The sequence below is a fragment of the Zonotrichia albicollis genome, chromosome 4, assembly GCF_047830755.1.
Source record: "Zonotrichia albicollis isolate bZonAlb1 chromosome 4, bZonAlb1.hap1, whole genome shotgun sequence".
Lineage (NCBI taxonomy): Eukaryota > Metazoa > Chordata > Aves > Passeriformes > Passerellidae > Zonotrichia > Zonotrichia albicollis.
This window is the reverse complement of record NC_133822.1, coordinates 68,540,798-68,565,085: the sequence shown is the minus strand read 5'-3', so window position 1 is coordinate 68,565,085 and position 24,288 is coordinate 68,540,798. Positions and strand designations below refer to the sequence as shown.

At 41.4% G+C, this 24,288-nt stretch overlaps 1 protein-coding gene across 2 annotated transcripts in view; it reads left to right on the top strand.

Moving 5' to 3' along the window:
* GRAMD4 (GRAM domain containing 4) overlaps positions 1-24,288 on the top strand; it is a 75,535-nt gene that overhangs the window by 17,499 nt on the left and 33,748 nt on the right. For both annotated transcript variants that reach the window (XM_005481904.4, XM_014275965.3), the window contains exons 2-3: positions 6,366-6,576; positions 16,650-16,770. In XM_005481904.4, coding sequence (XP_005481961.2) covers positions 6,366-6,576; positions 16,650-16,770 — 332 coding nt within the window. The remainder of the gene's footprint in view (positions 1-6,365; positions 6,577-16,649; positions 16,771-24,288) is intronic.

Sequence of the window (24,288 nt, the reverse complement as noted above, 5' to 3'; positions counted from 1 at the left end):
CAGCAGCCAAGCTGAAGGTTTTGCAGACAAGTCACTTTTACTGTGCAGTCCTGATTTGTCTCCCAGGGAGCTTCATGTTGTGAGCTGAATGACACTTTACTCCCTTTTGGGGAAAAAAGGATATATTTTAGCATAATGCATATTCATGAAGCTGCATTATGGTTGCTGTGACAACCTCAGCAGTGGCAGTCGAGATCTGTATGTTGAACTACATCTCCAGTCCCCATATTGAACTACAGAACATGTTACACAGCTTTCCACTCTTTTTTTCCTCCCCTCCTCCTCCCAGTGGACAATATAAATTGTTTGAGGTGATGCTTAATTAATAGCTGCATCTGTTTTAAGTCTCAACACCAAAGCACAACTTCCTGTTGGTTTCCAAACTGTGTTAACTGAGTGTTGCTTCTGCTGGGAGTGTGTAACACGCAGGAAGTGATTCTGGTGGGATTTTTTTGTTGTCTCACTTCAAACTCACAGGCATAATAATCCTGAGTTACTAAGCATAATGCTTCTTCAAGGGTAGCCTGATAATTTCACCTATTATGAAGAGAAACAACTCACAGAGTCCATCCCCATAGTCTATCCCTGTCTAGTCTAGTCTGTTCCTAGAGTTTTAAGGACTCCTGACCCTGTCAGGAGCTTTTAATAGATGTTACTCAAAACCAGAAAGGAGTTTGTTCTGGCTGTGTTCTGGCCCTGAAGCCAAGGGTGATGTAATTCAAGGAAGACTTGACCAGCCTGTGACGCTGAAGCAGTGAGTGTTATTTCAGGATGAACCTGTTGTGATGAGTGTGGGAGGGCTCAGCTGGAAGATTTGTTTGCGTGTTTGTGATGTCAGAAATTGAGGGCACTTGTGTAATGCTTGTAATTTTCAGAGAGTGTTTGTAAGCTGCTCTTGGCCAATCCAACTGAATGTGTGGCCTAAAGTATTGCAGTCTTGGTTTCCAATGACAAGTGATGACATCCTATACTGAGAACCAAAATGTTGCATTGTCCTGGATGAGCTCAGTCTCAGGTTGGAGCTGTTCATGACATGAAAGGGCCGTGTTGAGTGTGAGTTGTGCCCCTTCTGTGTACTAAAATCTTTGTTGAGTCGAGCTTAATGAAAAGTTTTCTTGAAAAGTACAAACTTCCCCTTTACAAAAGCACTCTCTGTTGTTCAAGAAGAACTGTGGGTAAAGTTTGGCTTTCTTCAGAGATGTGAGCCTTCTGGAGAGTAGTTTGGGAGAAGTCTGTGCACAGGGGGAAGGAAAGTGTCCTTTTCTTTTATCCTGTGCTCTGGGATGACCCTGCTTGAGTAGGGATGTTGGACCAGATGGCCCACTGTGGTTCCTTCCACTCTCACCCATTCTGATTCTGTGAAAAGCTGAGCGGACAAGGAGCTCTCTAGTGCAGTTGATCTTTCTCTGGTTAGTTTCTTAAATATTAATAAGTACAAAATGTCTGGAAAGTGACTTGAAATGAGATTCCATTCATTAAAATGAAATATTGGGGGGAAAAATCATGTAGCAGGAGGGAACTTTTTGCACAGAACATTATACAGGGGACTCTGAATCTGTATTAGGCTTAGATAGACTCACTGTTCCTTTCAGTTTTAGTTAAACATGTCTAGAAACTAATACACCAAGCTTAATTTTCAGTGTATGTGATGGATTGAGTTTGTCTTGTGTTACTGCTCTCCTGTGAACTCTCAGGATATTATTAAGGAGCATTTCAGTATAGAAGTAATGGATACCAAACACAATCTTGATGCTTTCCACTCCCTCAGTTTGCACATCCCTTCCTCACGATAAGACCAAAAAGTCCTGGTGTTGACAATAATGTCTGTATTTGTTCATCCACTCACAGCCTGGCTTTTCTTGGATACCAGGGCTCTTACATTGGACTTCTGCAGAAATGCATTTTGAGAATGAAAGGACAATATGAAGGAGATGGAATGTAGAAATGAGAACTAGGGGTATGCTAGATTTGCATCTGAAAAGCTATTTTTCTAGCAAAAGAAGCAGGGGTGCTTTGAAGGTTACTGTACTGTGTCATATCTCGTAGGGCCTTTTTGACCTGGAATGAAATTCATCCATGATGTTTTAAGTGGTTTCTTTGTTTGTTTTCCCTCAGGTTCCAGACTAACACTTGCTGAGGCAATGCTGTTTGACTTTGTGTAGCAGGTTTTTGTTTTGTTAACAGCCAAGGAAAGCTGACTGAACCCTCTGTTGTGAAGCAGAGCCCTTTCTCTGAAAAGTGCACTTGAAAATTTAGCTGTTCAGTCCCTGCTGGGTCTACCAGGCCACAGACTGCACTTGTGTAAAAACTAAATGCAACAACAGAAAACCAAAACCTGTGTACTACTTGTAGGAGCCTCTGGGGTGAGTTGAGGCGGGTTTCAGACAGCAGCAGTGCATTGGGTACTGCACTTCTGAGTTCCCTCTTCATCCCAACCTCTTCCTCCTCCATGCAGGAGTAGAAATGGGGTGGCAGTGGCAGGAAGGGGTGGGAGGGTTGTCCATGGGAACACCTCTCATGAACAAGTCCCTCCAGATGGCAGGGGTGGCTGTCAATATTCCCTGGAAATGGTTGTCTGCTTACTGAAGCGTCTCTATAAACGTAGGCTGAAAAATTTCTTGTAGATCTCCTTACAATTTTCATGTGGAAGTTTGGGAGAACTTGATTTTTCTGTTCTTAGTATAAATTTGGAACGTGAGTGTATGTTGGTTTTGGGTCTTGATATTTTCACTGGAAATAAAGGTCTGACAGTTTTTTGAGGGTTTTACATACTAGGTCAAAATAAAGGTATCTCTTCCCTGGCCCTCTCTAAAAGGAATAAAGCTTCCAGCTTGAAGGACTTGTTTTAGCTGGTAGATATTAATGGCAATTAGAAAGAAAACCTTTAAAGATTATTTTAGCTAGGAAGTTTTTTAAGCATGGAGAAAATAGACCTGTTTCACTTGATTACTGTCACATGTATGGCAGTGTTGGGAAATGCATGTTTGGCAGTGTTTAAAATGCATGGAGTTAAGATACTTGTATTTTTATTAGAGTGTTACGGTATTTGTTAATAGTTTGAAAGCAGAGTGAGATGTGGGTCTGCCTTTGCACTCTGAGCTCCTCACATGCAGAGAGTTGCTTGGTGGTTTTGATGTAGTGGGTATGGGAAGTTAGTAGAAACAGCCAGAAATAACCACAGCTGAACCAGCTGGGCTCAGAATGGGTGTTTGGGTCCAGGATAGGTAGCTGGGAGAAGGTGAGGGATGAATAGCTATGATGGTGAAGGGAGTGTTTTGATACTTAGTTGCTGTATTTTACAGTAAATCTAATTCTAGATCAGATTCTGGTCTTTCATTTTATAAAAGCTTCCCCAAGCTTGCCTAAATTTGACTTTAGTCAGTTGGAATACAGAATCTCCAAGAATTTTTTTTCCTAGTGAAATTGCTGAAATGTCAGCATAAAAAAAAAAGTTACTGGTTGCAGGAACAGGCTGCTGACATAAAAAGCCTGTCTTAGATCCAACATTTGGCTGGAGGCCAGATAATGAGTTTTCATAGGAGCTTGTTGGCAAGCTTACATTTCTGCTTAGGTTAATGTAATGTAACTGTAAGTAATTTGGGAACCTGGTACATGCAAAACAATTTTTAGACAAAATGATCTTATTATTTTTAAATTTTAACTGAAAAGATATTTTTATAAACCAGCTTCTGGTACTTCAGGCACTTCAGAAATGCTTGGAGTGTGGTTCTTTATGATGTCCTCCTTTAATGGTTAACCTACTGAATAATCCTTTAGAAATATTGACCCTCATGACATACCTGTCAAATCAGAATTTATGCTGACTTCATTCAGCGGAGTAATTTAAAGAAAGGTTTGCATTTTTGAAAGACTTGTTAGTAACATACATAGGGGTAAGTCATCAGTTTTGTGAGTAAAAAAATACCATAAATGTGTTCATGGGTGATCTGCTGGCCAGGTTATTCTGTGACCTTGTGCTGAAATCCATGAGCCGTCCTAGGATGAGAAAGGAGCTCAATTTCCCCAAATGGTGCCCATTCCTGGCAGTTATGCCAGTGGGTCTCTTCACTTCCTTGTGGCTTTTTTCAGTCTTCATTCAAAGGGTTGGAGATTGCTTTGTCTCAAGATGGTTTTGATGCTTCTCATTTCTTACGCGTGCAAATGAATGTGAATTTACGCTAAGGGGAAGGGAAGCTGAATTCTCATCTTGAACCATCTGTGAAAGTACTGGATATACCAGGCTATAAAACATGTCCAGATCCAGCCCTGTCCATTGAAGAGCAGTGGATAAATGTGCTTTTAACAGGACAATGCTGAGGTCTCCTGTTTCTGTCCAGGACAGCAGTGCTCATCTGCACTCACTGCTCCATTTCTGAGAGGGATAGAGAGGGCATGGGATGGATGCTTGTTCTCCATCATTATGGGCTGCCAGCCTCTCCAGAAAAGGAATAACTATTCCATGCTTTATTATTTCCATGCACTGCTGTAGCATTAGCAGTGGCAGCATGCATGATGAGCAGACAGGATTTGGTTTACAGCTGCTTTGCTGTAGGTCTCCTACACGGTATGTAAATCTGGTTGAATAGATGGAGATGTGATGGGAGAGAGAACAACACAATGGTGCTGGTGCTTATCAGAGGTTTAAACTTCCCTCATACCATTTGTTCCCTAATTGCTATTAATAGTAGGGCCTAGAGATATTTCTGGATGTGATAGCTGACAAGTTTCTTCATCAAATAGTCAATGAATGAGCAAGAAGTGTTTCTATTTTAAACATAGCTCTGACAAGTAAAAGAACTTCAAAGTAAAGCTGTTCTTAGAAAATAACCTTGGTGTGAGTTACCACAAGTGTTTCTCTATAAGTGATAGATTAAACACAGGTTGAAACATTAAGCATCTCTGATAAAGAAAGAATTTTGTGGGGTTTTTTTTGCCAGCTGTACTGTAAGTGGTTTGTATTGGTTTAAAACTTCTGTGTTTAATTGAAAGGTGCTAATAAACTTTGGCAGAGGTGCAAACTAAGACATATTTGAAGGGAATGATCTGGTTTGAACTTGGAGTGAATAGTCAGTGCCAAAGTGATAGGTTAAGTGGAGAATCCATAGGGAAAGTTGAAGAGCTCTGTTGAAAAGAGCTTTGTCCTAGCAGGCGAGAATTGCCTTAGGTACAAAGGCTGTGGTAGCAGAAGATTTTTGTATTTTGCTCTCTGTTTTTACTCCTGAAGTGACATGAGTCTGAATTTACCTTTGTACTTCCATCTCACACCAGTGTCTGGGATTATGTGCCATGAAGCCAAGCATGACCTCTAATGAAGAGGATGGTAGTGCTGACCATAGAGGACAAAAGGGTAGTACCAGGAACAAGTGCCTCAAAAAAGGTTTTTAAAAATCCATTTGCTAGCGCATGGCATCATCCTCCAGATGAATCTCTGTATGCTGAGATAATTGTGGCTGTTTTGTTATAAACTGACAGAGCAGGAGTGACAGGGTCAACTAACTAACTAACTGTTGGGTTTGGCTTTTTTTTTTAAAGGTGAAGCTTGGCACCTGTGGTACAGAGTGTGATTTCTTGAATGGGACCAGTTTGGCAAGTCTGGATTAAATCAGAAATTATACAGTGCAGTGTTTTGAAAAGCTGCCATTACAATGAGTTTGCACACATAAATTAAACTTTCTTCTGGTGTCTTTTATAAAGCAAAATGCTTCTCCTAGTATAATTTCGGGGGTATACAAGATTGTCAGTTGTGGTAATTTTAAGGATTTTGGCAGTGTGCTTGAATATGATTTATGGTCTGTTTCAACTGTCTAATTTTTCATGAAATCTTCTGCATGGATCTGTCTGTGGCTTTTTTCAGTAAACCCACGGTACTTTGTTTTGTTAGCCTGAGGTCATAGTGAGATAGGATAACATCCTTACTCTTTTGCTCTAGTTTGTCTGGGAATTTAAAACTTGGTTGTGAAGCTTGGTGGATTTTCCTGTCTTTGATTAGAAGCATCACAAATTGAAGAATATTGACTTATAAGCTAAACTTTTTTTTGTTCGTTTCAAATAACCTGTTAGGAGCTGACTTCCTGATCTTTCTTTGGAGTGCAGGTTGTTGCTTTCTGCCTATTCTGACTTGCTTTAAAAACTGCCAGGAGAGAGGGGACATGATAGTCTGGGAAGAAGGTAAATGATCAACTCCTGCAAACTAAACCATGCATCTGTTAACTGTGGAAACAACTCCTGTTAAGAAGCTAAGCATGTTTTTCCTCCAGTGGCAGGAAGGCACTTGAAAGATGGTTGGGAGTAGTTAGTGATAAGAATGTGCGTATTTAGATTTATTACAAGCTTTCTAAAATACTCTTGATTTCTTGTTCTTGCAGAGACTCCAACCGTCATGTTAAGGTAAAGCAGAAAAGTGCAGTGCTGAACATGCTAAAGAAGTTGGACAAAATAAGGTTCAGAGGTCACAAGAGAGATGAGTTCCTTGATTTAGCAGAGTCTCCAAATGCTTCAGACACTGAATGTGGAGATGAAATCCCGGTGAAGATACCTCGAACGTCAGCTCGAGACAATGAGGAGTTGAGAGACCCTGTAAGTACTCAAATTAGTATAATTTTTTATATTATGTTATTTACTTTACAGGCAGAAAAATAACAGAAATTACTAATTCTTTATCCTTATATAATGGTTGTAAAACTTGAAGATTATGGGCTAGGAAGTAACTTTCCAGTAATAGGCCTTCATTTTGTGGAAAAATCAATTAATTTCTCAATACTACAGTTCCCTGTCCTTGCTTCTAATTTTAGATATTGTGAGTTGACAGGTTTGTTAACTTTGGATGTGCTTCTGGATGCTCTCTGGTTTTTATTTGTTTTGTTGAATTACTAATGGACATGTGAAAGAGAAAAGGCAACTTTTCAGCCTGAGGAGCTCAGATCTGCTCAAATGACACTGTCCAGGACTTTAAGGATAATACTTCTGGTTGCTTCATTGGTGTTAGAGGGTCACACCAGCTCCTTCTCCACTGCAGTGTTATAACCAGTAGTGCTTCCATGCAAGTAGAGCTGGTTTAAACCTGTGAAGGGGGTGCTGAAATGTTTTGGTGCTTATAAGCAGAAGCACCAAAGCACACCTATGTTTTTCAAAGACATTACTTAAGGAAAAGTTAAATATTTGTTAAAAAAGTAAAAAAAAAAATCCTTCTTTAAGTGTTAAGAAGTGGCTGTAGATCCATGAGCTTGGAGTGCCATAGTATTACTTTAGATTTGTCTATATAATTGTATTGTGGAAGGTGCTTGGAATTCAGAACTTCTATCACCCTTTGAAAGCTTCCTGTACAGTTTTTATCCCCAAAATGTAATCAGACTGTTGTCTGAAGGCTCATGGCTAGGAGCATGGGGCTTGCTCACAGGAAGCTGTAAACTAAAAGATTTTAAACTGTATATGCTTATGCATCTCCTTTGGGGCTGGCAGCTTGTATCTAGTTCTGTAGCTCTTATCTTTTTTAAATTGAAGTGGGCTTTCATGGTACTACATACAGTCCTGCTTATAGAGAGCTTTTCTGCCAGAATGTTTTTCCTATGATCATGGAACAAACAGGTGGTAGTGACAGAGCATGTTTTGGTCACATAAAGTCTGTTATATGGAAATCCTCAAGCTTCTCAGACAAGGAAATCTGTTAAATGCTATTCCTTTGCTCTTATTCTACTGAAGACATGTATCTGTGGTAATGTTCCTCACTCGAGGTCACCAGATGTGGAATTTGCATGTAACTCCAACATGGGAAGAGATGAGAATCTTGATTCCATATTTCAGAAGGCTGATTTATTATTTTATGATATATATTATATTAAAACAAAAGGATATATTAAAACTATGTTAAAATAATAGAAGAAGGATTTAATCAGAAGGCTAGCAAGGAATAGAAAGGAATGGAATGATACTAAAATCTTGTGACTGCTCACAGCCTCGACACAGGTGGCTGTCATTGGTCATCTAGTAAAAACAATTTCACATGCTGGGTAAAAAATTCTCCAAATCACATTCCAAAGCAGCAAAACATGGAGAAGCTGAAGCTTCTCAGCTTCTCAGGAGAAAAAGATCCTAATGAAAGGATTTTTCATAAACTGTGTCTGTGATATTTGTCATTTGTTAAGATGTAAGTATTGTGAATACTGGGACTAATCTTTGATGCTGTCCTTCCAATGTGGTATTTTGAGTTTTTTGTAGGTAAATAATGGCTTATTTTCATTAAACTTCAGGCTTTATGTTTGGTGTTGGTACATATACCTTTTGTAATTAATCAGAAGTATCTGGATGGCAGAGCTAGAGGCTACAGAAAGATCTGCCTTAAACTCCAGGTACTATTTTCTGTATTTCTTCAGGGGAATAGTAGCTCCTGGGTGGTATGGAGGGCAGCTGAGGGCACAGCAAGGTAAACTTGTAGTTTTGAATAGTAATGAAGCCTTAACAGCTGCACATCTGCAGTGATGGTCTCTGTTTTCTCAAAATGTTGATCTCTGTGTGCTGAGAAGGGAGCTTGGAGAAGCATTTGCTCTCTGGCTGATTACATTCTGCACTAGGCTGTTGTGGTCCTTGGGTCCAAGTCCTTGGATACAGCTGAGGGCAGCTGTTTAAAATCAGGGAGAAAGAAAGAGAGGAAAGCAGAAATGGTATCAACCTTGTTTTGCTCTGCTTCTGATGTTTGGGAGCTCCAAACCCAGGGTGATGCTGGATGCTAAGAGCAGTGGCTGTGTTACAGATATGAGCAAAATAAACAAATTGCTATGAAGAGAAAGGTCTGACATACAAGGGATAAATTTCAGATGGGAATTTTGGGAGATTAACAGTTGGCCCTCACAGGCATCTATCTGTGCACTCAGTGCTGCTGCCCATCCCTCAAATGAAGGGAGAAGAAATAACCCCTGTGCTGCAGAGGTGCCAAGAGTAAAGAAAGTAATGCTTATATACTTAAATCAATATTAAAGTAGTGGTGTCTGAGGTTGTGTAAACAGTGCAATTCTGAATTTTTTTTCTGTTTCTTATTGAGATTATATAGTTGAGTTGTGCCTGAAATGGTTTTAATTCAGTGTCTAAAACTCATAACTTAAATTGCTTGTGCAGGGTGCTTTTCTTTTATAGGCTTTGTAAGCAACTTAGTATTATATTTCTATTACACTGATCATGGGAAAACCAAATCTTATTGGTTTCCTCCTGTTTAATACCTTTGGGAAACTGTTGAAAGCACACAAAAACCAATGCAAGTCTTCTGTGTAAATGGAAGTTAGGCTACATGTCTTTTCAGATAGATGTGCTTCTGTTCCTTCTGATCTACATGATCTACATGTCTACTGTAGATCCTGTAGATCAGAAGGAACAAAAGCACATCTATCTGAAAAGGATCTGTAGGATCCTTTTCACACAGGATCTACAGTGTATCTGTAGATCCACTTCGGTTCCTTCATGGTTTCTATTAAAATCTGGGTACAGAACTCATGGTCTTGAAAGAGCAAGGCTCTTGGAACTGAACATACGCACCCAAAATTAGGGTCCTAGTCCCCTTATCTGCATCTTCACTGTCAGCTATTCCCTAGACAAAGACTTCATCTCTGCCTCTCTCTGCTTCCCTCCCCTGCCCCTGTCTGGTGTATTATTCATTTTGGAGGCATCAAGAAAAGATCTCTGTCTATTAGAACAGCACAGCGCATCTATGAGTGAAGAACCCTTCATGGGTTTACAGTGCTCTTAAAAATGTGCCTCTTCTTTAGGTATATATCTGAACTTGACAAACGAGTGCAAAAGCTTGATACAAATGGAGGTTGCAGAGTAAAAAGCCTTGTGATAAAAGCTTGTGATTGCAGAGCCCTGACCATCTGCCAGGAGGAGCAGCATCCTCTGTTGCACTTGCAGCAAATGAAGTGAATGCTCAGTCCCAGGCCACAGATTGCTCAGTGGCACTTAGTCCCAACACTTCACATGCCTTATTGAAATTACACATGTAAAATTCATATCCTGTGAAAAGACAGAAAGGATGGCCAGATAAGGTCATTTCCTGTTCTTTATCTTTAAACTGAGCTTTACCTATTTAGTTCAATAATAAACATCCTAACCTGTGTTTGGGTAAAGCACTCTGCTAGCTCCTGGTCCAAGGACTCTGGAGGTGGAAGGATTTATATTTTCCTTTGAATTCTCAGTGGTTTCTGAGAGGTTTTGTTCAAAAAAGAGTTTTGGAACTAGTTTGGATTCAGCTTACAGGCTGGCTGCTTGCTTGTGTGGGTTTCCTCCTCTCATTTAAGTGCCCCAGCTACCAGATATGCCTTGAATAGGAGATGCTTTCTTAGGTCGCGGTGGGTGTTTGGATGCTGTGATCAGATCATTGCCAAGACAGCAGTACTGGTTAACAAATTTAACTCTCTGCTAAATATCTCTTTCAATTCCTGAATGGCTTCCTTCGTTCCCTCTTTACCATAGCTGGTTGTTTGGGTTTTTTTTAAGGCAAGGGTATTAGACACTCCATGCAGCACTGCTCTGTCTGCATTGTTTGGTAAAATCACCACAATTGCAAAATAGGTAGAGGGAGGAACCTGGGCCATTCCAAAACAATTAGCATGTGATTTGTTGTGACATTAGAAATTGAGGCAATGTTGCTTGCTCAGTAATTAAAGTCCCCTTTATTCAGTGCTACCCTTCCTGTTTGTACAGAAGGGGAGACAAGATCCTGTTCTACATGCAGGTGTATGAATGAATGTGTTGCAGACAGATCACATCCCCTTCACAGAGCAGAGAAAGAACAAACTGTGTTTAAACCTGTAGGCTGGCACTAACCTGGCAGTGAGAATTGCTGGTAAAGCTCTCTTGTATCTGGCATATTGTACTGGAAGCAGTCTAATCTACTTATGCAAGTTCCCTGCCAGTGTGCTAGGATTAAATCTGAGTTATTGTGGTACAGCAAACATTACTTTAATTGCTCTTGCAGTATAGCTTGGTTTTCCCTGACACATGCCAATTAAAACCTCAAATGCTGCTCTGTTGGTCATCTCATTTACAGGGATTGGAAGGTATAAAGCACGATGCAAACATTACAGTTAAGAAGTTAAAGCCTCTGAACCTGGCTAGCACTAGGTTTAAAAAAATTTATGTAGAATATAGCTGTGGTTTAGGAACATGCCAGTATGGGTATGTTTCCATGAATAGCTACTAAGAATTAACTATTCATGCAGATGCTTTCATTCTTATGCAATGTTGTTGAGTTTTTCCTTTTCTTACAGCAGGTAATTGCATCATTCATGGGGAGCCCTTTCATAATTTGAAGTGAGAAAATGCACATGAAGTGTCAGATGAAAAACTTGGGAGGCTAGAACTTCACAAGACAAGCTATATAGTTTGTTGTTTTGCTGAAGATTTCTCCCCTTCTCTTTTTTCCTCAAATGAATGCAAGTTAAAAATTTCTATTTTAAACTGTCTCTTCCCTGTGTTGTGTCCCAGCCCTTTTCTGGGCTCTGAGGAGTGACTTGAGTGGATGATTTTGTCCCTGGCATTGGCATGTTGTGTCCTCACTGCTCCCCATCCTTCGTGTTTGAGAGCTGCTCCTCTCCAAGGAAACTTCACCATTTTGTGAGATATTCCTAGACAAAAGTCATCCACATACATATGATGTTGTGGAAGGAAATCAGAAGCAGTTGTGTTTCTGTGTGATACTGAAGAGGTGCTGTGCTGCAAGTGGAGAGGACAGATCCATTTAGCTGGGAAGTGACTGGGACCCTTTCTGTGGCTGTACAGCAGCAGTGGCAGCACACAGAACAAAATCCCAGGGCTTGCAGCATGGAGGGATTTTGGAGAGGGAAAGCAGAGAAGTCTTGGGCTGGAAAGTGCTGTATGAAAAGCCTGAACTGCAGATGGCTTGAAAAATGCTTTTGTGAGGAGATAAGGATTTTAGATCTGGAGCTGGATGTGGCTTGGACAAGCAGCCCTGAGCTCTGCTGATGGGTTGCAGGCAGTCTGATGTCATCAGAAATGTTCCTTTAACCCTTCTGTCTTTGTGTTCACCTCGGGCATTTCTGTGTTCCTAGGCACTGCCTTCTTCTCATGGTCTTGGCTAAGTAATAACGATTGCCAACCTTTTAAGAGGGTTCTTGTGTCAAATACTGTCACAGCTAGAGAGGCAGAAGGAAAAGCAGAAATCTGTGGAAGCCTTCAAGGCTTTTACTGTGAGTCAGAAACTGGAAAGGACATCTGTACAGGGCAGTGTAGGTAATCCAGCCTGAGTCCCAGCACTGTCCACAGAGGCAGCAGAGAGGAGAAACCTTTACCCAGATAAAACTGGAATTAATACAAGGATTTTGTTAACTTGTGAATTGAGCCAGATATGCTAGCTTCAGACACAGGGACTTTTTTGAATTCAGAGGGAAGCAGTTGACCTTCAGCAAATGTAGAGGCATTATTTCTTGTTTTCTTAGATGTGTTGGTGTGGGGAAAAGCTTCAGTGACAGAGACATCTGTTTAAATGTTTTCTATATCAGTGTCCTGGGCATCCTCAGTTTTTCTGTGTGTTTCTAAATGGTACTTATAAAACGTTGTGATTATGTTAATTTTGGAAATTGACTGCACCATCAAACTTATGTCACTGTGTATCTTAATAAGCCATTTTTTTATTACATGTTAGTTACATTATCTTGCTCCTAATATTCTAGTGAGCAGCCTTATGTTTTAACTCAGTGGATTTTCTTTCTCTTTTTTCTCCTCTCTAAGTTAGAAGTTTTGTAGCTAGTTTTAAGATGTGTACCTTTTGATTTTTAACCTGTCTGTGGATGCCACGCTGCTTAGGTCCAATGCTTTAGCAGATAAACATATTTGGAAATTCTAAGAATGAGGATGTTACCATGTTAACTGGTATCACTCTCCCCAGTGCTCTGCACCTCTTGCTCTTTCCTTCTTCCTTAGAGGCACAGTTAAGGTATCCTGGGCTTTTAATTATTCACTCAACAGCTCTGAAGAAGCAAAAGCAGAGCTGATTCTCTAGGCATATTTCTGAAATGTAGCACATCTTTGGGTAAAATATCTTGAGTACCTTCAGTGAGGATGAAAACTTGAATATGCTTAGGTACTTGCTAGGCCCTTTCTTTTTCCTGTCCCCCCTCACCTGGGGTGGGGAGCAGCTGCAGTCTAAGCACGGGGCTGATGCCCAGTTCAGGCACATTCTTTTTGAGTACTGCTCCTTGCTCTTTGTCCTGTATGTGATTTTATTTATTTATCAATAAAATATTTGAGCAGTGGCACTGTTTCTTCAGACAGCTCCCTGTGAAATCCTGCATGCTGGGAGCAGAGATTGTCCCTGTGTGCTAGGTGTGGGTGTACAATGCAGAAAGCCATGCATTAACACCTGGGCAGCGTCTGAATTTTAATAACACTTCCCTTGTGCCTGCACATGGAGTGTGTTGTAAGGGTGCTGCTTTTCAGCTTCAGCCACACCATCCTCTTTGGGGCTCTCCAAATGTCTGGCAAGTGATAGCACTAAATCTTGCAGTGTAAATAAATACAGCCCAGCTCTGTAGATAAGAGATCAACACAGAGGTCAATTTGCATCCTGTGCTCATCTGAAAAGAGTCTCTGGTAATCTTCTGCAGTGTCTGGAGCAGCTGCAGATGGCATCTCTCACTGCACCTCCTGTCTAAAGGCAGCAGTGGTGGGGAAATGTGGGCACAGCGAGGAGGATGCTGTGCTGCAGCTCCCGGTGTGAGTCCTGCTCTGGGCCCTGTCCCTCTCTGCTGTGCTGTGATTCCTGCCAGCTTCAAGATGGGAAGTAGCCCAGGGCTGCTGCTGAGCTAACAGCTCCTGCTCCTCATCAGGGCCAGCAGCACTGACAGAGCGTGTGTGGGTGGTGCTGCTTGGGGGACTGGAAATAGCATCCGTCTCTGCTTGGCACTGTGTTCAGCAAGCCCAGGTGGGGAGCTGGTGCTAGGTAGGTGCTGGGCAGTGACTGCCTACAGATTGCTGATATGCCTGCACAGACAGATTCTGAGGCTTAAGTTCAGGATCTGTTCTTAAACTCAGTTTCAAACAAGAAAACAGATGTTTAATAGCTATTTCCACACTGTTTTATCTTGAAAGTACAAATCAATCCCAATTGTGAAAGTACTTTGCTGTCAGTAAGCTTTCTGCACATCTTTCCTAAAACATAAAAAATATCTGAATTTAATGTCTTCTGTACATTACTTGAATTTATATATGTAATTTATTGAATTTATGTATGTAATTTAAGCTGTCATGGTTAAATGTATGCAAGGAATACATTTAACCATGTTTGTTTGAAAGGAATGCGGTTCCTGTATGTTTGCAGGGTTCAAACAAGGAGTGGAGAATAGTCAGAATACGTAAATAAATTCCTTTTTTGTCTTGAGATCGTTTTTAAAAGGTAGGTTTCTGTAATCTATCCCTTTGGTTTTGAGTATAAACTGCTAGAGAAACTCCTGCAATTCTCATTGACAGATTTTTCCTACCTGGTGGGGCCTTGTCATGGTTTGAGCTTGGCACAGAGCCAGTGTCCTCATGAAAATGCTTCACCTTGGTGTTTGCTGTGAGATGTGACCAGGAATAAGCAAAACAGGCTCTAACTTAAACATAAATAACACTTTATTACCTAAAACTACAGGGAAAAAAATAGGAAAGACTATAAGGAAAAGAAAAAAAAATTGAAAACCTTACAAAAACCACTTTTCTTCTTCTCCACTCCTTGACTTTCCCAATCTAATACATTCTCTCAAAAATACTAACTGCCCAGCCCGGCACGACACTTTAGTATACTCAAACTGCAGTTCATGAAGAGGAACGGAGTCTTTCTTGTTCTATAGGCTTCTGGAAACACATTGAAATCTCGGATGCTTCTTTGTCACTTCGGCACCGCCCAGAAAGTCTATTTGCCGCTTGTGACATGTTCTTTCTATGCTCAGTGCTCTCACTACTGAGACATGGATCAGAGCTGCTTTTAGGGTGGTCTTTTAAGGATGCCTTGTCTCACTCCAAAAAGGCACAGTCTCTGCTTTTGGGACAACTGTCTCTCTCATATATTTCTAACTCCCTGGGGCCGGGGGGTCTTCACAAATGAACTCTCTTGGTTTTGAGGCACTGCCTCCCCCTAAATGCAGTCTGTGTCACAGGAACAACTGAGTCTATGGCTACAAGAAAACGTCTAGCCAAAAGGCCACTCTAAATCATCTCTCCCCATCCAATCATCTCTACAAACTCCGGGCTAAAGTTCTTATCTCATATCATCTCTCATCTCCCTTCTTATTCAGCTTCGAGGAGGATTAGCATTTTCGCAAGGCCCCAATCATGTAAGAAAGGGTTAAAAGTTTTCAGTCTCTGTCTGTCGGTCGGCTCCCACGCATGCTGCTCACACGCTGCCGCTGCGGCCGGGCAGTCTTCCTCCCCCTTCTCGCTGGCTGCTCTCCTGGGGAGGAGAGAGGGGGGGCTGGCTGCCCGATGTCTCTTGGAGCTCCCCCACCCTTCTATCCTCGAAGCCCCCTCAACACCATCTCTGTCCAGGCCTTACCGCATGGCTGGCCCCTCCCCCGCCCAGCAGCAACAGGCTGGGCGGGGGAGAGAGATCTGAACTCCTCGCCGCGGTGTCCAAAAGAAGAAATGCCAGGGCAGTGCCCTGCTTTTAACCCCTGTGTATTCTCAGAGGTGTGTCTAAAACCCACTGGCCACACCGGACGCCAGTCTCAAACTCAAAACTTTCATTGGTTTGACCACAGCTTCTCAGAATTCCCAACTTCTTCCTGGTCAAACCATGACAGGCCTGTACACAAGCACTGAGCAACCATTACCCAGGAGATGCCCTCACCCACCCTTTTCCCTGCTGTCTGAAAATGCCCACTTGATGAGAGAAAGAAGGCATCACCTGCCTTCTGCTCTGTGGCCTGGGGTTTTTCTGTGTTTAATTCATGGAGGTGGACATTGTCAGTGGTCTTACTAACTAATCAAATTACTTTTTAATTCCTGCTTTTTGCAGTATTTTCAGTATTCTGCTGAGTTCATTCAAGGGGTGATCTCTTGAAGCATGCAATCTTCTGATTTCCTGCTCTCCTAACCATGCCAGGTTGAGCTCCTGGGCACCAACAACATCCTTCTGCAGTAACTGGAGAGTTACTGTTGTGGGGGAGTGGGGAGCCCCTTCCTTGCTGAGAGGCTGTGCTCTTGAAAATTACAAATTCCATAGATGGATATTACATATACAATATGTGTTTCCCAGTAGCTCAGTGATTATCTAGAAAAGTATTACTTGTGCTGGCTTCACAATTTTATGTTTAAAGTGTGTAGCATTGACCATTCACTCTATGGGAAGAGGAGAGGGGTAGTACAAATACAGCTTTTCAGTCAGCAGAAGAAAGGATTAAATGATGATGCAGTAGAACTGGTGAGGGTGGTGGTGGGAAATACTTGTTTTCTGTAGCTTCCCAAGGTTTGCAGAAGTGTGTTCTGTAAATTCACATTTGATTAGCTTTTATTCACTTATTTTGGTAATCTGATGCTGAAAGAGGCATGTAGAGTTGTTAATACATGCTTGTTTCTTTACAGCCCCAGAAATCAGTTGATGTATTTAAATGACACGCACACACACAAAAAAAATCCTTCTGAACTTTCAGTATGTTCTGGCTTTCTTATAGGCTGGTCCAGGGACCACCATCATGGCTTCAGGAGTCCAGGATTTTAACAGAACAGAGTCTGACAGACTGAATGAGATCAAAGGTCACCTGGAAATAGCCTTACTGGAAAAACACTTTTTACGTAAGTATAAAATGCTCTGTGGAGAGGAATAGCTTTGGACTTCTGAAAAAATGTTTCTCTAACAGTAGGAGTTGGCATCAGAATTTTGAGGTGTGCTGATGTGCAGATAGCACGTGGGTTTATGCTTCTCTAAGAAGAACTTAAAAGCATTCCCAGGGTTTCTGGGTCACTTGGGTATTTTTTTCCTCGTTACATTCCTCACAACAAACTCACTGTGTGACAAAAGCTGCGTAGTTGAAGTCTTGATGTTGACATCTGCAGGTTGTCTTAGAACTAAGTCAACCTTAATGTGCCTGCAATAGGTGTTTTGCTTTCCAGTAGTAACTGCTAAGAAGAGATTTATGACAGGGAGACCAGCTGATTTTCGTGGCAGCTGTTTCAACAAATAATGCACCTTAAAACACGAGTCTCTTAACATGATGTGTATTATTGGTAAGTGGTGTAAGAAATACAGAGAAGAGAGTGTGGAAATTTAAAGTGCTGGTTTTTTGGGTTTATGCTTATATATGTGTATATATGTGTGTATAATGAGAAAAAGTTGTCATTCATGGCGAGGGGAAGCTGCAAGATTTTGGGGATTTTATCTCAGCAGGTCTGAACTGTTGATTTTTAAGACAGGATAGTTAAAAACAGAAAAACAGCAAACAAAATAACTTGATACTAGTAGAGATCTCTCTAATAAACTAATGAGAATTCTTGCTCAGTTACTTCCCAAAATGGCCATTTTAATATTTTGGTTTTGAACTTCAGAGTATGAGGTTTGTTTTTGTCTTCAAAGCTTGTCAGATATTTTCTAAGGAGTAGAAATAGCAAGACTATAGATTCTGTTCAATTTCTAGGCTATAATCCAATGACAAGACTTAGGTTTTTATCTTCAGCATGTTCTCAAGGATTTGTCATTAATTTTCTGTGACTTGTTTTTCACTTGGCAATACTTCTTTGATATGTTTTCCCCCTGATGTGTATAAGAGGGAGGCCTGATAAAGGAGACTGGGCAGGAATTTATGACAAGCTGCTGTCAGCTTCCACTGATACCTGGAAGAGGTATCATGGTTGGAATGTCAAGTAAAAACTGAAAGATCTGTTTGACTTGCCGTGTTAGTTTCAGTGATTTACTTGAATTTTATTTAACTGTTTGGTACAGAGTTACCATGTACTCCTTCCATCCCCAAAGATACATTGGTAAGCTCCTGTTACACAGCTGTTTTTTAGGCTAGGTTGACACATGTGATTACATTAGAAAGAGCAGGACTTAGCAGAACTGACTTCTGATTTGAAGTGGGATGTGCTTTTTGATGTATAAACATGGTAGGGCTCCCAGACACTTCCATGGCTGGTGAATTCATTCTCCTTCTTAGTATGTCCTTACAGTAACTAAATGGGGCACACAGGTTTGTGAATATTGGTAGTCTTCAGGATCCTGCTGTAATTTGAAAACTTTCTGATCAACTGTTACTTGTAGCTGAATTTTCCTTTGCACAGAGCTTTGCAGTGAACTCCAAGGGGAAGGATAAGGAAGATAAAGTTTCCCCTTTGTGTAAACATTGAGCAGATGTTTGGGAGTTCAGGCCAGTGGGGTGGTTCAGCTGGGTGCCTTGAGTCAGCCAGGGGTGTCTCCAGCCATCACTACTTCACCAGAGACTGTGGCTGAAATAACACCATTGTCCTGACAAATTGGTTGTAACTCTGTTCATAAAAACAAGAGTAAGAATCATAAACTGGTTGAGAAATAAGTTAAATGAAGCTTATCCCTTATTTGGCCACTTTCCGTTCAAAACTTTGGGATGGAGTAGGTCACCATATTTGTCAGCTGGAGTGAAGTAGGAGTTCAGCTTTTGCATATGGCTCCTGAGTTCTTATTTTTCCTTTTTCCTTCTCTTTTGAGTTGGTTTGGGATTTTTGATACTAGAAATGCTTCATTAGTGTTTTCTTCCCCAAAGTGAACTAACGGTCTGCAGAAAAACATTCTTGAAATGTGCAGTTTGTTCACTTCAGTTTGCCCTTGGTAGAAAGCCTGGCCATTATTTTTTTTAAATCCTGTTGCTGCAGTAGGTGTTTTTAGGAAGGCTAGTTGCTCTGCATTATTTCCATACAGTAGGTGTTTTTAGGAAGGCTAGTTGCTCTGCAGTATTTCCAGACTATTTTTAACTATGGAATCCCTTAAGGACACCTTGCTATGATAGTGAATTTGCATATTGTTTGCCATGTCCACATACTCCATTTCCTCCAGCTGGGCATGCAAAAATCAAAGCAATTGCTAGTTAGTGAGGGAAATATATAAACTTTCGTGCATTTGCTTATTAATGTGCTGTCGTTCTACTTGTTATCAGCTCAATTCTGACTTTTATTTGTATTGCTGTTATCAGCCAGGAGGTTTAAGGAGGAGAAATTTCCTCTCAGCTCTACCTCATGTGTAATGTACACATACATTGCGCAGCTGCAGGTCAGTGTGGGTCTGTAATTGGAGGTGCTAAAGTTTTTCTCTAAACTCCATTCGGCTGTTAGCAGGCACCAGCAATGGGTGAATTTTGGCTGAGTAGCACATTCAGTGAAGCACATCCCAAACCTCACTGTAGCCTCTAGGAGCTGTTGGGGATATCCAGAGCAAGTAGGTATGGAGAGAAGCTGTTGTTTCTAAGGAAAATATCTGCATCTGAGATGCCAGATGAATGTCTTCTTTATCAAAGAGGTAATCTAAACACCCAGAGATGTGAAGATGGAGAGGAATTGTTTAGCATGTGCAGAGCTGTAAATGCAAATGAAATGTGTCTGGAAATGCAAGGGATTTAAGCTGTGGATTGACAGGAGGGTGAGGCATGCAGAGAATGGGATCTTGGATAATGTCTTAAGCAAGGGGCAGGGATCATCTGATTCTCCCAGCTAAAGGGGCTAAAGTTGCTTTTCCTGTCTGTGTGGGAATGGTCTTAATCTCTTGATCTAATGGCTCATTCTGAGCCTTATTATAGGAATGCTGAAAATGTGCCTGTTGGGTTTGTGGTGTTGGTGTGGGCTCCTTCAGAAGAAATCTTGGAACAGCAGCTGAATGAAGAGTGCAAACGGCTTGGTCTGCTGGAGTTTCCAGTGCATGTGGTTGGAAAAAGCTTTTCTTGGAGCTGGGACAATCAGAATCATTTATTTATAAAGGACTTCCTGTTATTATAACCTAGTTTTTACTACAAGTGAGCACTGCCTTGGGCTAGTTAAGGGCTCAGTTTTGGAAGGCAACTACTGACCCAGGGCAGTTAGATTGATATGCTAAGATTAGTGGTGATTTTAGTGTTTCCAGTTCAAAACCTAGTTGTGTCTTAACAAAAAAATAAAATTGTATCTGCTGCTGTTGCACTTGAAATACAAAACAACCAACCAAACAATCTTTCTGCTTTTGAACCTTTTTTGTTTGAGGTAAACACCTTGCTTCCTGTTATGTCCTGTGCTTGCTTACAGAGGGCAGTTTTGGAGATATCAGTGCTCCTGTCCTGGTGCCACAAAGTGCTTTGTAAGCACACATGCATCCTGTGGTTTACATGAAGTATTAGCTAATTCTACTTCAAGGGTGTTCAGGCCTTTTGCAATGTGGAATTCAGCAGCTCAGGAAAGAGGAGTTGGTAGCACCAGCTGAGAGTGAATAAACCTGGTGACTCTCAGAGAAGAGGGTTAGTCATGAGCTAGTAAATCAAAGGAACCTCACATGAGGATGAGGAGTACTAGAAGGAAATAGAATCCTCTCCCACAAGGGTTTTTGCATTCCACACCACACAGCAGTCTGTGGCAGGAGACTTTAAGGTCTCACCAAATCAGTGGTCTCAGTCATGATGTTTATACCACATGACAAAAGAAGTTGGAATTATGGTGCTTTCCCATTGAAATTTCTGCTCTGGCACACTGTTCATCCTTGTGCCTTTTTGAACCACTTGTGTGACTAACTCCACAGGATTTTCTCTGGTTCACACTTCACTTTCTGATATAAATGACCTGATGCTTCTTTCTAAGAACAACCTAGAAGAATACTGACTTCATGGAAATAGAGCTCTAGAAAACCACACATCATTCCCAGGCAGAACTGGCACGTTAGAAAGTGTTAAACCTCAGAGGCCAAGTGTGTGCTGACCAGCAAAAGACCTGTGCTGAAAAGTCCAGTTCTGTGCAGAAATGCTAATATCTCTTCAAACAGTCCCAGTCATTCTGTTCAACAAATAGGCAGTGAAGCTGGGCCAGAGTCCAATTACCAGCTGTGTCAGGACACCTTCTGTTTAATTTCTCCTGATATGAGAACCAGCTGCAGTAGCAGAGCTAGAGAGGAGCAGAAGAATAGGTTCACTGCATTGGTTTTGCTGTTTTCTTACTGATGTAGCAGCCTGTAGTCTGAACCTGAGGTTCAGAAATCTTGAAGTGGAATCTAGAGCTGATTTGAGCTGGTTTGCATAGCAGGTGGAGACCCTGGCAAGAGAATAAGCAGCTCTGTGTTTATCTGAGAGACACAAATACCAGCTGTGGACTACAATGGCCATTCCCTGTTACATGGTCGGCCCTTGGCCAGGTGATCCTGATGCTGCACCAAGGGCTCTGAAATAAAGTGTGCTGGTGCTGGTGAGTGCTGAGGGTGTTGTGGCACTGGAGCTCACCCTGGGTTTCTCACATCCTTTACTCCTTCCTCTAAACTTTCTTTCTTTCAGTTTAAAATCCTGGACTCCTTAGCACTAAAAATGTATCCCTGGAAGATTTACATGTCTCTTTTGAGATTGTAGAGTTCCTCTGATGAAGCCTGGTTTGCCTGTGGTGATGGGTGGGAAATCTTTAATGTTTGTCCTGGGCACCCAGAGATGACACAGTAAAAATATGTGAGTTCAGGCTTTGCTATAGTGCTGTCTCTTTACTAGAGCTGCTCTCATTTGCTTCCTAACAAATTTTAAAGTTTTTCTAGGTCTGATATCTGACTGAGAGACTTCTCTAAAACTACAGAAAGTTTCTTAAGAGATTTAGGAAATATTTTGCTTATACCCAAAAATACTCAATGTGTATGTTGAGTTCATTTCTAACATTCCTGGGGAAAAAAAACAAACAACAACCCTCCAAAACTCTGACTTCATTTTCCTGGAAATGCTGTTGGAAGAGGCAGTTGTGATCAGTTGTTTGGGAGTCAAGAGGCCTCAATGAGGCCTCAATGAGACTAATGAGCACTCAGATCTCCATTTCTCATCTTCAGGGACTCTGCTCTGACTGGTGGAAGAGAGAGATTGGGCTTTTGCTCACTCTCTGCTTGGCTTCCCAGAGCATGAGGTTCCTGAGACCAGGGCAGAGGGAAGGGATGTGACTCCATGGCAGTCCAGCAGCAGGCTGGAGTCCTGGGCTGATGCTGGGTCTGAGCCTGGTTTGTGCAGTCTGCCCTTGTCACTGCACAAAGGATGCGCGTGGTGATGTCAGGGATGGTGCTGTACGTGAAGATGCCCAAATGCTGCAGGGTCTTGTATTGTCACACTGCCTTTCATGAGGCTGATGGACCACAAAAAATGCAGCACAGTGCTCAGAGGGATGTATTGTTGGAGCTGCTGTGGAGCCTTGAACAGATCCCACCTACACACTGTGTTATGTGTGTGGGCTGTGCCTATTTCTGCCTTTTTTTGGGTGCCCAGCTTGGCTTTGTTAATTGCAGAGATCGTGTGAAAACCCAGGCAGGGCAATGGTCAGCACTGTTGTGCCTCTCCCTTTTGTGTAACTGGGACAGAGATTTTGGGAGCTCCATGTGGAACCTGCATTTCCCTGCTCAGCTTAGTAACACAAAAGCCTTGGAAGAGCCTGCTGCTATTCCTAAGCCAGACGTTATTTCAACATTTATAGACTGTTTCACTTCTGCCAAAACCACAGAGTGAAAACCATTCCTGCAGTATTGAAAACATTTTTGCAGCTCTGCTTATTTTAGGTGGGTTTTGCAACACTTCTGGCATTTTTATTCTCTGAAATTTCTGAAAATTCATAGAGGAGCAGTATTTTTCATTGCTTTTAAGCTGAACTTTTAAATGTATCTAGCAATACAAAACTTTCCACTTGATGTTTTGAGAAGGGGTGTCAGTAAGCTGTATTTTCAGGAAGTGTAATTTAGAATCCTTCCCTAATGAAGGGGAAATGATCCAGGTCTGTGTCTATTACAACATGAAGAAAGCTCCACTGAAAGCACTAAATGTAAATGTAAAGTTACTAATTGGTAGTCAGCATCATGATTTTGTACAAACCTTAGCAATGGCATCTTAGTTATTTCTAACCTCACCCACTCCAAGTAGGACATGACAGGAATGGTGAGAGAGGAGGCTGGAACAGCTTGCACAGAGGAAGAAGACTTTATAAAATATGATGTGTTTTATAAATCAGTCTTCCTCATCACATGAAAGAGATCACTTTATGTGAAGCTCTTGCTGTTCAGATGAGGAGAAGAGTACCAGTGAATATTAACTGTCTGAGGCAGGATGCTGGTTCAGACTCTCCCTTCCCTCCCCTGTCTCTGGATCAGAGTTGGCTTCTTTCTGATCAGCAGAGCAGGAGCCCTGTCAGCACACTGCTCCCTGGCCTGTAGGCACATGCAAAGAGGCCCAAAAACTGGTCCTCTAAAGCTCTGCTTAGTCTCAGTACTGGGGCAGGAGCTCTGTCTTTGGAAGGGCAAAGGGAAGCACAAAGGAATGATGGAAACAAAACAAAGCAAAAAACTTTTAACTGCCAAACCTGTGTTAAAGTTTTTAAAGAGAAACTGGCTCTGAAAATGACAGGTCACTTCTTTGTTTTGATGTGTGCAGACTTAGCTGGAGAAAGGTGATATTGAAAATGTGGGGTTTATATTTATGCATTTCACTTCTCCACTCTACCAAATGCCTGTATAAAATGGGCAGAGAGGAGGGAAGTATATGCACTAAGTAAAGATACTTAATCTTTAATGATTCTGTCTGCCTTTTGGCTTTTTATGACACCAATATTCCTATTAGAAAATCTTTTTTGCTCTATGAAAGATTCATGCAAACAAGCAAGAGGCCTGACCACAAGGGAAAGCCATTAAATTGACAAATCAAGGTGTTCAAAAATGCAAAAAAAAAAACCAAACAAAAAAGAGGAGTTCTTCCAGACCAGTTGTTGTTCAGCTCTGGAAGAGCTATGGACAACAATAATACTGGTATCCATTTTGACAAAGGACGTTTTTAGGCTCTTCCTTCATAAAATCCTTAGAGTAATCCTCCTAAGCAGTGAGTTTTGGGATTCCCAAGTGAAGTGTAGAAATCCAAGCATGAAAGATGACATGACCTTAAGAGGTGACTTAAGGAAGGAAGGACAATTAATAAAGTGGAGCTTCTAGAGTGATGGCTTTAGTGAGCACTTTGCCAAGCATTTGGCATGCAGAGAAGTAGAATATCTCACAATGTCTGGGATCAAAAGGTGATGTTTTATCTGAAATCTTTTGGGTAGATTTATGATAAGTTCTTTGGCAATCTCCATGGTCACTGATGGAAAAAAACATATGCCCTGGAGAAGGAGAATCAT